The sequence below is a fragment of the Gymnogyps californianus genome, chromosome 5 (assembly GCF_018139145.2).
Source record: "Gymnogyps californianus isolate 813 chromosome 5, ASM1813914v2, whole genome shotgun sequence".
NCBI classification, from domain to species: domain Eukaryota; kingdom Metazoa; phylum Chordata; class Aves; order Accipitriformes; family Cathartidae; genus Gymnogyps; species Gymnogyps californianus.
The window spans coordinates 67,267,404-67,283,126 of record NC_059475.1 but is presented as its reverse complement, the minus strand read 5'-3'; the positions used below and the strand labels follow the sequence as shown (position 1 = coordinate 67,283,126).

Below are 15,723 nucleotides of genomic sequence, written 5' to 3'. Positions count from 1 at the left end.
GGTTTCAATTTTTTTGTCTGGCTTTTTATTGTTTATGTCTCAATTGATCTGAAAAAGAGTAGGACTAGGACAAAACATTGGATATTCCTAACCAGGAATATGTGGAGAGAGTTTTAGCTATTGAAAAAGTGGCTGGCATTCTTGAAATGGTATGGTTGCATTTATTTGGGTGTGGATATAATCATATTTCTGTGATACAATTCCTGCTGAGTCTGAAATGCTAGTGTCAGGAAAGCCAGACAAAAGCTTGGATAAAAGTCAGAATTTCAATGCCTCTTACTGATGGTTCATGGGAAAGTAATGATTTTGTGTTTAACTTTTGATTTTCATAAAGCACTAGGCGTATGCTTTTTTCCTCTGTGAATTACTGTTTGTGAATATATATTTTGCAGCCCACAAAACATCAGAAATGGCTGATTTTTGTGCCTAGGTTTCACTCTTGCAGGTAGGTCCTTGTTAGGCTCCGGGTAGTCTAATGAAAATGATGTTTAACTACAAAGCTTCAATTTCTGCTGCTGTTAACCATGGCCAGCCTAACCCGTTGTCTTTCTGAATTCATGGAGTAGAGGGCATGCTCTCATCCTCCTGCTCTGCCAGTGCAATGCCTCAGCCTTCTCCATCCGGCATGTTTCTTTGCCTTGTGTAGAACTCAGCAGAGATTTAGTCATGAAAACTGGAATGTGTTTATATAATATTTTATATATTATTTTAGGCTCCTGCTTACTCAAATGTAGGCAAATGATTAACCTCTCATTCACCGTCACTAGAGGAATTGTGAAATTGCTATAGCAGACATCAAATCAGATGGATCTAAACCAGTTTCTGTTTTCCCTGCCTAGAAAGTCATCCTTCATCACTTTCTGGACGAGTGTGGCTACTGAGTTAGAGCAGGCTTGCCAGGCCAGGAGTGGTTGGTGGCAGCGTTGAGTTGTAAACCACGTTGGTCAAGCACTGATTGAGCGAGCCATGTATAGGTAGGCGCTCTTCTGCGTGGGAGTTTTTTCTCTGGCAGATGTTGCGAAAGGGGTGATGTGAGAGGCTCCGTCTCTGCAAGAGCTTGGCTGCCGGCAAGCACAAACCTCCAGCGAGTGCCTCTGCCAGGCTGCGCTGTGGAAATGCCGCTGTAGGAATAGGGCAGGGGTAGGAGCACTGGGCAAAGCTGCTGCAAAGGAGAGAACAACCTGCTGCACTAAATCACAAATCCCCTGGGGACACAGCTCTATAGTTAGCATCTTCAAATGGCATTCCTTTATTACGGCATCATTGTGCATGGTCCTCTAGAGAGGAAGCAAACGATCTTTAAAACAATCTGCTGGCAACTCAGGCTTGAGTATTTGAGTTTTTCCAGGGCTCTTTTGCTGTGTCACTTTTTCCTTTTGTGTTCCAACTCGAAGGTTGTTGTTCTTTCACTGTCAAAGTACGTTAAAGCGCCAGTAATAGTGTCTACTCCAAGGACAAGGCGTAGAAGGCAGCAACCTAGTGCGAATGAGAGATACTGCAGAACGGTTTTGTTTTGGTGAAATCTGCTGTCTTATCTGTGTGTGATGCAAAGACGGGGCAGTTTTCACAGGGCTTGGAGGCTGCACCGTGGCATGTTTTTTGTCCTTTATGAAATCTGCCATGTTATTTTGATTAGAACACTAACGTAACTCCTGGCAGCGTCAAATCTTACTGCTAGCAGCGATTTCCCTCCAAAGCTTGATGCGGTGCTAACAAGCAGAAAGATCTTGTGCGTCTTGTTTGCATGGAGCTCAGAAGATAGCGTGTTCCATGGGAGGTGCCAGGGTAGTGCTGCAGTCGTATATAAGGTGAAGAGGCATTGTATGTGCAGACAGGCTGTTGTGGGGGGTGTTAATTTGTGTTTTTATGGTGTTCAGAAACTCCAGCTGCAATAATGGCATGATGATGTTAAGTTCTTTTATATTTATATCTATCTTTTATATATATGTGTGTGTAGATACATATTTTCTCTCTCTTGGGGAGGAGTCCTTGTCCTGATCATCTGTGCTTCAATTGCTGCTGTACTTAAACATGATGATCTTATATACCTCTTGTTTGTTCAGTTTCTAGGTGGCAGAGACACAGTGAAGCTCTGTCTGGGGCAAGGAAAACTGATGGGGGAGCCTTGCGTGTAACCCAGGATGGACTGGCTGTGACGGCGTGCCTTAGCTGGAGAGGTAGTTACGATGAAGAGTTCCTGCAGAGCTGGCCTCCACAGGGAACCACTGAATTCCACATCCTCCACCTTCCATCAAGTCAAACGGTATGGACAGACTGGCTGGTCTGCCTGTAGTTAAGTATTTGGCACTGATTTAGCCTTCTTACTTTTCTATTGTCTTGCGTGTCACTCAAATGTATGGTCTAAATTCTTTCTTTCAGATAGTGTTTAAGTGAAATGTTGTAGTGGCTTAAGGGCAGAAATGTTCTTTGACGTTTTTATTTGATAATGATAACTACAGATTCACCACAGCTGGTACTGTACTTGGAGAAATCTTTGGGTTTTCTAGCAACAGCAGCAAATTAATTTGGGAACATAGCTTTGAAGTAAAAGTTAATTGGAGAGTGGCTTGTCATAGTAGGCTTTAAGACATGCAGTCAGCTTAAAGCAACTGGAAATACTGGCAATCATTGTTGTGGTTTGTCTTACTATGGAGTAAGTAATTAGATTAGTTTAAGCTCAGATTTTGTATTGCTTACTCTCCAGTGTCTCTTATTAAGCAGAAATGCACGATTGATTTCAAACACTTGTGCTTATGTGACAATTAAGTGAACGCCTCTCACTGTGTCTCATTATAGGAACACCGTACAGAACAACTTGTCCTTATGCAAATACAAGAACATGCCAGTTTGTTTGAGTTCAAGCTACTTGAAAATATATGTATCTTCTTTTTCTTTTTCTGAAACCAAGACTCTTAAACTTCCTCAATCTGGAGGAAGAGAATCAGCTTTCTGGTTTCCAAAAGCTGTGTGGGTTTAAAGCAAACTTTAACCTTTGTTCTTTGTGGTTGTGTACACAGCATATACATGCTATGTTAGTCTCTTGGTAATTTAGTGCTAGAAGAGACTTCCTGGGTCACCCAGCTCCTTGCTTTCCCAAGCAGTATCTCATAGTCCCTTTTGTAAATTTAGAAGTCTAGCCTAAAAACAATTACATCTTTTCTTCTCTCCTCCTGTAGATTAAGCCATTACTGAAGATGACAGATCTAGCTGTGCGATTAGGAACCTTCTTTTGATTCCCAGGCTGAACATTCATGCCAGCTTATATACTCGTTTGAGCTTGTGTTCCTTTTTTTTTTTTTCTTTTGCATAAGGACCGCTCCTTATTTTCAGTGGTTTACCTCTTTTGCTGTATTCTGTAAAATGTGGTTGTATACCCTCACCTATAGTTTTGCTGTGCTAAATGACCCAAGTGTTACCTAGTAGCTTCTTGAATAACAACTGTTGTCGTTGTTCTCAGTGTGGATGAGTCTCCTCTGAGTCATGTCAAAAAGTGTACGCTGCACTGCAGAGCAGATCTGGCAGGAGGGCTTACGCTGCTATCTTCAATACATCACAGAATCACCTCCACTTGCCTCTGTTTCGTAGATGTGTCTATGGTGGCCAATGCACCTTTCTTAGTTACATCCAAAACTTAGCGTTTAGCTTTTTGGTGCATCACCATCTGTATTTCCAAACTTTCCTCCATTTCTGTTAGTTGGTGCTTTGTGCCTCTGCTGTATTGGTAATGCCTTTCATTTCTGTGGGTGCACCTGTAGTACTTGTGCTGAGGTCATTCCTAACAAAATCAGAGTGTTCCCAAGGCTGATTCTTGAGGCATGTCTTTGGTTTCCAGGCTGGTATCTTCTTATCCAGCATCACCTGGGGCTGTCTGCTGCTAAGCCAGCTCCTTTGTTTTCATGTTACTCTGCCAATCTTTCTTAACCAGTAAATCTCCTTGTGTCTTCTGAAGTCCATGTGAATAAGACGTAGTACATTTGTCTAAAAATGTCACTTTTTTGAGAACCTTCAGGTTAGTCTGGCATATCGAACTATTCCCTCTTCCCCCTTTTTCTCTGTGTTGTCTTAATGCTCTTTGCTTGCAAAGCACCCTTATATTGAAGTCAGTCTACCAGGCCTGGAGAGGCTGCAATTTCTCTCCCTTCTCTTTCTCCCCCGCAGTGCCACCTCCAATGTGCCGCATGTTTTATTAACTCATGTTGTTGCCTTTCAAGAGGTTTATAAATCTTGCTTCTTGGCCTGCAGTTTGAATCTATCTATTTTGGATTCTAAAACTGAGATGAGCCACTCCTCACAATTTTCATGAAGCTTTTTAATCCTCCCCCTGCCAATGTTCTTGTTCAAATTAACCCCTGGGCTTTTGCCCTCGTGATCACCCTTATCACCCCTCTTTAAAAATGATGCAAAGTCAAATTTAGTGTTTTGTGCTGCACCTAGAGTACTCTTAATCTGTGCCCTGACCTTGCTTGCAGCCCTGTTTCTCTCCCTGTCGTTTCTCACAAACTGAAGAACTTTTTACTATTTCTTTGTTTTTAAATATCTTTGCAGTGACTTAACGCTGCGCCAGTTCTCACGTTTATTCCTAGACTTTTTGATCTCTAAGGTACAAGGTTCCAAGTGATGTGACCTGGTGACTTGAAACCTGTGTCTGCTTCTTGTATCCTTCCCGAAGAAGGAACGTGTTCAGTTGGAGTTTCTTCTGTTCTTGTTTGGGATGGGTTCTTAATAATGAAAACACCTTTTGACTCCTGCAGAATGCCTGCTGGGTTGTGCTGTCTGTAGTGAAATCCTCTGCATCGCAGTACAGCTGACTTCATGAACCGGTTCCTTTCGGTCTTGGGTTTCAAAAGAACAACCTGATGACTTACCTTCAGATCTACTTTTGCTTATTTTTTCTTTTGAACTCTGAGTCTCTTAACGATAGTGCGGTTCAAGGTTAATTTCTGCAGCCTTTCATGTGTTCTCATTATGTATGCACAAAAATGAAGACTAAATAGCATCACTTTGTGTTCGTTCGTTAACACAATTTGTTGCGCCATGATATTAAGAAAGGTCTTTGTCCTCTTTCAGTTAATAAATTAGAAAACAAATGTTAAATCAAGAAAGATAAAACATTTCCAGAAGGAAACATGTCACGTATCTGTGCTGCTCTGGGCAGCTTTCAGCAGAAGCCCTATAAAACCACCACTTTTTTTTCTTACTGTCCTTCTGTGATTTCTTCTCATCTTAGCCTGTTCCACCACAGGCTTGTGTGCTGTCCTGTCATCTTTGAGCTACATGTTTCTGGAGCAGCTTATAACCTTGCATACCAAATTTTTCAGTTTTATTTTGTTCCTTTCTGCTTTATGTCATCCCTGTGTTATCTGTAGTATGGTTGGGAAGCAGGGAGCATGGGTTTGAGCCTCCTCAGGCTCAACAGAGAATTGCTTCTGCGTCACTCACTTCACGGTAAGTGCTTTTATACAAAAGACTGGCAAAGCAATGGCCCTTCTTCCTGTGTAAAATTTGGAAAGTAGCTGAGGCTGCTGTGCTTTATGCTGAAGGGCATATATGTGTGTGCGTTTACTTTAAAATGTGTTCAAAGCTTATTAATGGGTGGGAGCCCTCAAACTGGAGTGGTCTGTGCATTGGACTTGGATGTGCAATCTGTCACCTGAAACCTCTGCTTGGTTGAAGATAATGGATTTTATGCGTGACGGATTTTATAGCTGCTCCTGTGTGCAGCTATATATGGGTGTCGTCTCCCCCAAAGTCAGGTTTTCTGAACCCCTGATGTGGGTGAACAAGCGGTGGGGCATCGAATGTTAAGAGTTAGGCGCCTACTTTGCATTTAGCTCCTCAGCTCTTTTGGGCCAGCTCTGCCTCACGTGTTTGGCTTGCTCCTGCTTCCCCCCAGGCTGGCCGCTCAAGCGGAGAGCGCTGCTTCAGCAGTCAGATACCTTCTGTTTACCTTCAAAGCCCGCGATTAATCCTCGCTTGTTCTCCGATTGATGCAAGAGGCAGTTTCGCAGGCGTTGGGAGGTGGGTCAGGAGCAGTCACTTTAACGTGAAGTTACTGCTGCAAGGGAGCGGGTTTTCTAGAAATCGGATGCCTCCGCAGCTGCTGAAGTCGAACCCGCCCCTGGTCTGGAGCATCGTGCTTCCCAACCCGCCTTTGTCTGAGCTTGGACACTTGCCACGTGCCAGAACAAGCTCCAGTGAGTAGCAGAGCGTCTTCCATCCTGTCTGCTCGGCTGGGACTTTCCCGCCCCGGCAGAATCCATGGAATTCCTTTGAAGCAGCTCTCCGTCTGCTTTGCCTTGCCCCGGCAGTGCAAAGGGGATGGAAATGGTACTGGAGATTGAGCCCAAAGGACCCACCAGGTCCTTCCAGAAATAACAAGTGGTTGACCATAGTTCAACTTGCATTCAGTACTCAGTCCTTCATAATAGTCAGTGTCCTTTACAGAGGAGCTAAGCTCTATAGACAGAGAAATGGGATGCCAAGGAAGAGAAATGCCTTGCCAGAGGTTATGCTTGGTGTGGGTTTTTATTGTTGTTGGGTTTTTCTTTTTTATTTTTATTTTTTTTGGCTTCTGCCTTGTGTTAGTATGTCCTGAGGGTTTTTTCAGAGTTGTAGTTGGCACTGTGTGTGCAGTCAGCAACGCTAGGAACTCTTGTCGACTGAAGTTAGTGTTTACAAAAAGAAATGCACAGGAAACTTTGGGGTTTTGATTGAAATTTTCGCCTTGATAAAACCTTCCGGTGCTTTGCCCAGAAAACTTGCAGTGTGAATATGCTGTTTGAGCAGATTACACTTTTTTGTTCTTGTTGTTCTTGCTAGCCAGAGGAAATCTTGTGGCTTCACAGGGCATTGTGAGAGTCCCTGACCCAGGTACAGCAAGGGGCATCTAGGCTCTCTGGACCTTAGAAAGGAGTTGTGAAAATTGAGCCTTTTCTACCAGTTTTTCCTCCAACTTTGGAGCTTCCACTAAAGCAAATATATTATTTTTTTTTAGACTGCTGTGATTTAGAAGATATATAAATACAAAAGAGTGCAGAAAGATTCTGGCCAGCTTGGCACAGTAGCTTATGGGTCTTCCCTTCAGTGGGGGGGGGCGTGTCTCCGCATGTATAAAGGCATATATTTCTATATCAATCCCATGTAGTAACTAACTTGATAAAACTGTAGTGGAAACAAGCTGTAGTTACAACTGGTAAAAACAGCAGCGTCATTCCAGAAGTGTAAGTATCCTGTTTTTCAGACACGGCTGATTAGACATAGAAAAACTGGCCCTTTTATTTCATCAGCTTAAGGATGGAATAACAGTATAAAGGCAGCGCTGCTGGTTGTTTCAGTGCTGATCATTCCTGGCAGAATTATCTCTTATCAGCAATTCAAACCCGCACGTTTGGGATTGAAAACCTTTTATGCTTACTCGGTGAACTTCTGAAGAGTCTTTGTCTCTAAAGATAAAATTAGAAAGCTTGATAACTTAAAGGGTGGAGAAAAGCAAACAGAATTATTCTGGAATTAAATATCATAGGGAATTGTCAGTGACTTCACCTTTTAACAACTGTTTTTGGTGGTTTTAAATATTTAAAAACTTACCTGCAGCTGCCACAATTCTCCGCTTGCCAGCACTGAAACGTTGCAGAAATAAGGTAGTCTGTGGGTGAGGACTGGGCTCTGGTTCATCTCCAAAGCAATTTTTGCTGGGAAGTCTTGTTCTATTTCTAGGAGCTAGAAATGAAATGTGCTGCTGATGTGCAGGGAAAGAAGCTATGTTTGCCTAAAAGTTTGTTGTTCTTAATGTTCACAGCAAAGTGTGTCTGGGGTGGGGGCTCATTTTTTCCAAGTGACACTTTCGGGTAAGGTCCATTACTAACATCCCTTTTAAAATGGAAGTTCTCTTCCCCGCTGCCCGAAAACTAGGAGGCAGGTGGCACTGTGATTCAGCTGGTCAGGTGGAGTTAGCAGTACTCTTTATAGCTGTCTGAAGTTATTAAATGAAGGTTTTCTTTAAATCTGGATCCATTAAAACAGTGCAATGAACTGAAGGCTGAATTCAAATGAGGCAATTATTCTGGCAGTAAAACTTCTGACTAAGGCATAATTTTGTTATGTAAATTATAACTTTTCAACCTTAAATGGTATTGTTGGCTGAGCCAGAGACTAACTGAAACACAGGAGGAAATATAACCTTAAACGAGAACTCTGTAATAGGTGAGGCATAACTCTACCCTTTGTCTTTCTCCATAGACCAGAAATAGCTGGGAGCAGCTGAACGAACTTTGCTGGCTAAACATGTCCTCTAAGCATGTTGGGGTAACCAGTTTGGTCCTGTTTTCGTTCGTATAATACCTGGTCTCACCTTCGTTTGCAGCTTCTCTTAATGAAGGGTGTTGAACCGATTGTCTTGCTGGATTCCTGAAAACTGCTTGAAGAAAGCCTTTTAAAAACACGTTCAGCTCATCTTTCAAACACCCTGGCATGAAAACTCATGAATGAAATTTGATCTTCTGCTCCTAGCTCATGAGATTTCAACATGCAAAGTCATGTATTTAATTGTATTCGCCTCTTCTCCCCAGGGTACGGTGGCGGGCAGCCATCGGAGCTTTTCTCTAGTCTGAAAAGCACAGCTCCGAAATCCCCCTCTGGATGGGGAAGGGAGGGCTGCAGGCACCGTTCTCTGCAGCAGCTTGCTGCAGTGGTTCACCTGCTGCTCTTCTGGGCTGGGCTCTGGCCCGAGCGCATTGGTGGCCTGATCCTCCTTAGCTAAGTGCCACTGAGATGAGGCAGACCCTATGGAAAATGAGGCTGAAGCAAACTACGGCAGCCTTGATTTCCCATTCTCTCTTAGTCATCTCTTTCAGCACCCTGAAGTTCTATTTTTATCAGATTTGTTTTAGTTTTTAGCATCCAACTGAGAAGGCAAACAAAATCGCTCGGTTGCATTATGCAGAGGAGACTAAATTGGGAGGTGACCCAACTCCAACAAGAGCTGGAATTAGCACGCAGAAGGTATGGGGAGAGACTTAACCCAGGGACTAGGTAGGTGTATCTGCAGTAATGGGAGCTCTCTTACCCCCCCAGTCTGCAGGTGAAGTGCGGATGGTTTTGGCACTCTCTGGTTGCAAGAGCGAGGTGATGGTGGTCCTATAAAATCAGGAGGGGAGAGAACATAACTGGATCCTTTCCAGTGTCTGCCTCCTGGCCTTCAAAGCACTGCACAGGACCAAAGAGGTCCCCTAGGTTTTATGCACACTCGTGGAGAGGTGAACTAAGCCTTCCTCTTGATGTACCTCCCCAAAACCTCTCTGCCTGCACTTGTCACCCATCCCCTCACTACTTAGCACCAGGGCCAGGAGGAGGCACCAAAACCTCAGGGGAAGGCAGTGGTTAAGGAGCATGGCTACTTCTAGTGCAGGAGGCTTCCTCTGCTTGGACAGGCACAGGTGGGGCCTGGCTGAGTTGTTGCCCTCGCGTACTCGCGTGTGTTGTGTTAGCAGCTGGAAGTGGAGCGTCTTGCTTTCAAAGCCTTCCCTCGGCTGGCTCCGGCGCTCTCTGGCTCAGCTCTCTGTTCTGCCATCGGTTACCCTGGAGGGTCTACAGCCCTGGCTAATCCGTGGGGCAGGGCTGCCTGGAAGGTCCCCAAGCTGCGCTCCAGGTTGCTTGTACATCCATGTGCGTTCTTGGTCAGCGTCTGCTGTTACGACTTCCCTCTTACAGCCATCCTGTGTGCTCCGGTGAGTCTGCTCGAGGGGTGGGTGAGCTGGGTTCCCTCCTCCTCGTGTGCAGACCCCGCAGGTACCCTGCGTAGCATCCCTGAGGGTGTCTCGAGGTAGGTGTGTGTCCTGATCGCACTGCGGCACGGCAGGAGAGCGCCCAGCTGGACTCTGGCTGTGTCTGTCTGATACAAACCTATCGTGTGTGCGAACTGCAGGTGTTACAGCTGTAAATCCATCTGACTTTATAGATGTTATGGCTTGAGGTTTTTAATTAAAAGCTGTTTTTAGGCTAGAAACACAATACCAAAGCAACTGTTTTGGTGGTGGCTGTCAAGGGAAACATTCAGTGTTTGAATGTGTCCGTATCAGCTCATGATAAATGCGGCATTGAACCTGCTGTTCTTAAACTAGCAAGCATGGATTATCTCCGTTTCAAAAAGGAAGCCTTTTAATGTAACAATTCAAAGATTACCATGGAAACACAATCTATAGTTAGTTCTGTAATATGCTTATGTGATACTCCTGGGAGAAGAGCCTGAAGTCTCCTGATAATTGCATCCTATGTGGCAGTGCCCTGGGCTTTTGTGTTTTTATGCTTTGAATTGAAGACTACTGCGAAGGTGTAAGAGAAAAGAGCGGTCAAGTGCCTGGGACTGTCGCAGCAGCGCAGGTGCTGCTGCTGTAATGTCAGCAGCATCCAAGTGTCTCCTTCACAGCTCTTGAATTCTTCGCCATAAAAACACATGCTTGAAAGTGGTTCTCTTCAGCTGTACGTGATGCTGCTGTCACTTGGGGGGGGGGGCATCTGATTTATAGCATAAGGACTCTTATGGGAAAGTACACCAAATTTGCCATTATTTATATACTAAAGGATAGGTTTTATTTTGGGTGGTATTAGGAGATTAGATATCTGCTGGGATCTCTGATGAATGTAATTACACTTGCTAATTTCTCCTTTCAGCTTTAACTGTACTTTATCTACTGAAAAGAATACATATATATATATATGTATCTGTCTGGTAGCTAATGTCGCAGTAAACCCTTTGACCCACGTGTACCTTACAACTGGATTAAGAAGTGAATGGACAGAAGGATGGCTCTAACTCTAGAATGAACACTAGCTATGTTTGCACAACGGATAGAACTTAAATGTTAGGATTTCTCCTTGCAACTCCCTAGAAACAGATTTCTCTAATGGGAAGATCTCTGCTATCCTTAGGAATGTAGTCCTATTGCAAGAAGTTCTCCAAGGGTGGATGTTGCAGCCTGGTTGCTGCTTTTCCTTTCTCACGTGGTTCTTTTTGAGGCGTGGGCTGCTTGATGTAGAGTAGGAGGCATGCTGGTGCCTACTCTGGGCCACCTTCTCTAATTCCAGGCAGGCATATTTTGCAACTATAACTTCTTCCCTTTCTGTTTTTCTAGGGTTTCTGGTATGCACTTAAAGCCATATCTCAAGTTACAGATAAAAGAGCGATCTCCAGAAATAAGCCAGGATTCCCTGAGAGGCCCACGTATGAGCCATCAGAGATCAGCGCAAGAAGAAAAATACAACAACTGCACCAAACTGAGCGTTTTCCCAAAACCCTCCCTCGTGACTCCATCTCAAAAGCTTCTGGGGATTATTTATCCAAATACTATGTGCAATATGAACGGGAAAGGTCCAGCGGATGGTCCAAGTGCAAGGGAAAAGAAGAACGCCCTGTCTGCAACGATCCACCAGGGAGAAGAAGGGGAAGGGCCTCTGGATGTCTGGGCTGTAGTGAAACCTGGCAATACAAAGGAAAAGATCGCGTTCTTTGCAGCCCAGCAATGCAGCAGCAACAACCGGCTAGGCTCCATGAAAATTAAAAGCACGTGGGATATCGACGGAAGAACAGCTAAACGCAGGAAAAAATCAGTAGATCTTAAAAAAGCTAAAATTCAACTGGAAAGAATGAGGGAGGCGAATGCCAGGTGCTCCCAGCCGGAGCCTTTTGCCTGTGGCATCGAGCACTGTTCGGTGCATTACGTGAACGACAACGGTGAGGGTGTGTTCCCGGGCCGGTCCCTCTCGGTGATAGAGATGGTAGCCTTTCTGGAGCAACGAGCAAGTGCTTTACTGGTAGACTGTGCTAAAACCTGCATGCCTGCTTCTACTACGAGGCTGAGCGCTCAGCCTAAAGGTGTGCTTCCCAGCTCAGACCCTTTCTCCTCCGCTGGGGCGTGCGAGGTACATGCGGAGCGGGGACCTTGCGGCAATAGCGAGCAGCAGCAGAGCGAGCCCGTGCGCGTGCTGGACATGGTGGCCAAGCTGGAGTCGGAGTGCCTGAGGCGCCAGAGCGAGCGGGAGGCCGGGAGCCTCTCGCGGAACAACAGCTTCCGCAGAAATGTCGGGAGGGTGCTCCTGGCAAACGGCACCCAGCCCGAGGGAGAGGGGGGAAGGTCTCCTCGGGGGTCCTGGCTCAGGGGGATGGCTTGGAGGAGGCAGGGGTAGCAGAGGCTGGATACGGAGGACGGTGCGGTCCTCTGGGTGACACAGAGTTGTGGGATGGTGCTGCCTCTGCTCGGCAGCCTTTTCCTTCTGGGCTGGATACGCAGACGGGGAATGTGAATTCGGGACTTGCTCATGCAGTGTTGGCAATAACCGCTGGCAGGAGCGATTCTGAAATGCGACTTGAGCCTCCCAGACCTCTGCTGTCTGCGTGTCCAGCTGCTGCCAGGTTGCCACCGAGTTCCTTGCAGAGCAAGAACGCGACTGTTGATTGTACATCGAAAGAGCCTGTAATTTTCCCAAAGCAGAGTCTGCATCCTGCTAGGAAGGAGCCCTTATGCATCAGTATATCGGTCACCAAGACTGAGAAAGGATGCAGGAAAGAGAAGCTCTCTGACTCCAGTTCTAGTGAAGATCCGCTCCCAGGGAGGCTGTTTTTTCTCCAGGCTGACCAGCCTGCCGCTCACGAGCAACAGCCACTACGGGAAAGCACCCAAGAAAAGCCAGGAGAAGTAGCCCAAAATGAGGATGAGGATGCTTTGGCATCTGACAGATCATGCGTCAGAAACGGTGTCCCTACAGAGCCATCTGCCCTTTCTGTTCCTCCGACAGAAGGGGCTTTGCAAGTACTTGATGCTTCCTGCTTAAAAAGGCAGGTTTCGCATGACTTTCTGGAGACCAGGTTTAAAATTCAGCAGCTTTTGGAGCCTCAGCAGTATATGGCCTTCTTGCCTCACCACATCATAGTGAAGATCTTTGGATTGCTTCCTACTAGGAGTCTGGTTGCCCTAAAATGCACTTGCTACTACTTCAAATTCATCATTGAATACTACAACATCAGGCCAGCAGACTCCCGCTGGGTCCGCGATCCCCGCTACAGAGAAGACCCTTGCAAGCAGTGCAAGAAGAAGTACGTGAAAGGAGACGTATCGCTCTGCCGGTGGCATCCCAAACCATACTGTCAAGCTTTACCCTACGGGCCTGGGTACTGGATGTGCTGTCACCGGTCTCAGAAGGGCATCCCGGGCTGTAAGTTAGGTCTTCATGACAATCATTGGGTTCCTGCCTGCCACAGCTTTAACCGTGCTATTCATAAGAAAACCAGAGGAGCAGGAGCCGAAGTGGAAGAGGAATATTAGTGCACATACACTTTCCTGCGAGATTGTTTGGGGTAGGAGGAGATTCTCATGCCTTGTGCTGTTTACAGTGTATATAATTGTCGTGTTTCTTTTCACAGGGCTATGAAACTGCACATACTTAAACACAAGAGCCTTTACCTTTTAGATTAAAGATAGCTTTTAGTCCATCTATGTAAATAGCACTATAAAAACTAATTGTACATACAGAGTCTACAGCTGGCTGAACAACATAATCACTACAATGCAGCTATGATAGTGTTGCGGCTATAGTTGTGTGTGTTTTTAAGTGTCTTGTTTCAAAATCTGTATATCCTGTATAATATATGATGTTTCTGAGAAGAAACTCTAAATAGGTAAAGGTCAACTTGTTTAAAGAATCTTCAGACAACTTAACTGGACAACCTTAAAACTAGACTAGAACAGATCCATTATAGTAGTGTGGCAGTGGATAAAAAGAGAGGAATATTATTGTATAGTCAGAATATAAAAAGTTCTTGTCTACCTTACCCATGTTGTCTGGTTTTTTTTTTTACTTAAATAAAATGTGCATTCTAGATCTGCCTTACCAGACTTTCTCTTGTAAGACTTTTGCCCCAAAATAAAAATACTGTAAAACACGTGGCAGAAACTTGGTACTGTGATGTAGTTCAGATGTGCAGTGTGCTTCCTGTAGAAAACTAGTCCTCCTACTAAAAAAGAAAGAAACAAACCCCCAAACCTGTATTACTTGGAGAACTCCCTGCTGTAACACTCACACATTCCAGCTTTTCCTTTCCCTCCCATCAGCGGGGTGTGCAGCAGAGCTTCAACAGAGGCTCCTGTTGTCCAGAAAGCTGGTGCTAGGTGTGTAAAACTTGCAAAAACGGTGACTCTCTGCTGTGAGTCCTGCTTCTCAGCTCGTGTGTCGGCCTCTCACCTGGGCCCTGGATGCTCGAGGATGGAGCGTGGGTCCAGCAGGATGAAAGCGGAGTTGCCTTGGCTCAGTGATGTGCTGGAAGCTTTGCCATCTGCTGTATGTGGAATTTTTCCCTTGTAAGAGGAATCCTTGCATTGCCTTGCTCGGCTCTGCTACAGCCTCTGGCATCTTGTTTCTGAGGCGTGAGTCCGTGCTTTCAAAGGGGAGCTGTGAACATTTGTGTCAGAAGTGCATACGAGCGGTAATTCCTCGAACTGAGCATGGCCTCTGTTTGAGTTTCCTCGACCGCGTTCCTCTCCTGCACTGCTGTGTTCCAGACTCATGCCTCCAGTTACAGCCCAGCTCGCTGCCTGAGGGTGAACAGTTTGGAAGTCTGGGAACGTACCCTGGACAACCCAGCAGCCACGTTCAGTTCCTGGGAGGAAAGTGGAACAGCAGCCATTTTGCAGGGAGCCAGACGGAGAGCAGCAGTCGTGCCTTTGCATTGTCCGAGTCCCTTCTCTCTCCGCACTTTGTGCCATTGCTGTTTCTCTGCCCCTTCTCAGGACAAGGATGGACTCCTGGCAATCATCACTGCAACTGAAGCAGCCCAAATCTCTGCCCTGGTGCAAGAAGAGCTGGTGCCACCTTCCCACGGGCTCGCCCCGGGCCCTCCTCTGCCCTGCAAACCCCAGGGGAGCACCTGGGACAGGGCAAGGGCTCTCCACGGGAGCAGCGTCTGGATGGGGCGGCCGTGCACCCGGCTGGTCCCGTTCTCTAACCTTCGGCGCAGGATCAGCAGCGTGCGGACGGGTGAGGAAAGCTGCTGGCTGCGGTGGCCGGGCTCAACCGCCTGCCTCCCTGTGCTTCGCCTGTGTGTGCCTGAAACCGCGGTGGGATTGCACGCAGCGACTTGCGTCGTTTTAGAACGTGAGGAGAGAGGGGGTTTGGAAGGCTCATGCTTGTATTTTCTCGATTAACACTGTGAGAAAGAAAACTGAGCCCTTCCTGTGGGTTTGGTAAGCTCAGGATGTTCACGGTAGATTTAAAAGGGATGCTATTTTTTTTTTTTTTTGCAGTCCCTGCTGCCTGACACCCCGGGCATCAGCCACCCCTCCCCAGTGCTGCTCAGCCATCTCTGCAATGCAGCAGACATTATGACAAGCAGGAGGAATGAAATTAGAAATCTAAAAGGAGGGTGCGGCTGCCTTGTAATCAGCTGTGAAGAGGGAGAGGAAAAGCAGGATCCCTCGTTAATTCATGACTTCATTCTCTAACAGGGCCCGGGCTTCACCCAAACTTCGATCTGCTCCATCGGCCACGCTGGGACGAGCAGCAAAACAACTTTCTGGCAGGAGCTGTCTTGCCAAAGCCATCAGCATCAAAGGCCTTCAGATTAATTTCAATTAAGGAAGAGGGGGAAGAAACTGCTTTCCTGCCCCCCACCCAAGACTCTGGAAAACTTGAGATAACCCGCGCCAGGCTGACAGCAGCGAGGAAAGTCCCTGTGAG

General features: G+C 46.1%; 1 protein-coding gene across 1 annotated transcript in view; it reads left to right on the top strand.

Moving 5' to 3' along the window:
• The window catches only part of FBXO34 (F-box protein 34), a 40,154-nt gene extending 26,277 nt beyond the window's left edge, over window positions 1-13,877 (top strand). The window contains 3 exon segments of the mRNA XM_050897313.1: window positions 2,064-2,263; window positions 11,130-12,117; window positions 12,120-13,877. Of these exon segments, the coding sequence (XP_050753270.1) occupies window positions 2,187-2,263; window positions 11,130-12,117; window positions 12,120-13,316 (2,262 nt within the window). The 5' untranslated portion in view covers window positions 2,064-2,186 and the 3' untranslated portion in view covers window positions 13,317-13,877.
• The last annotated feature ends 1,846 nt before the right edge of the window (window positions 13,878-15,723 follow it).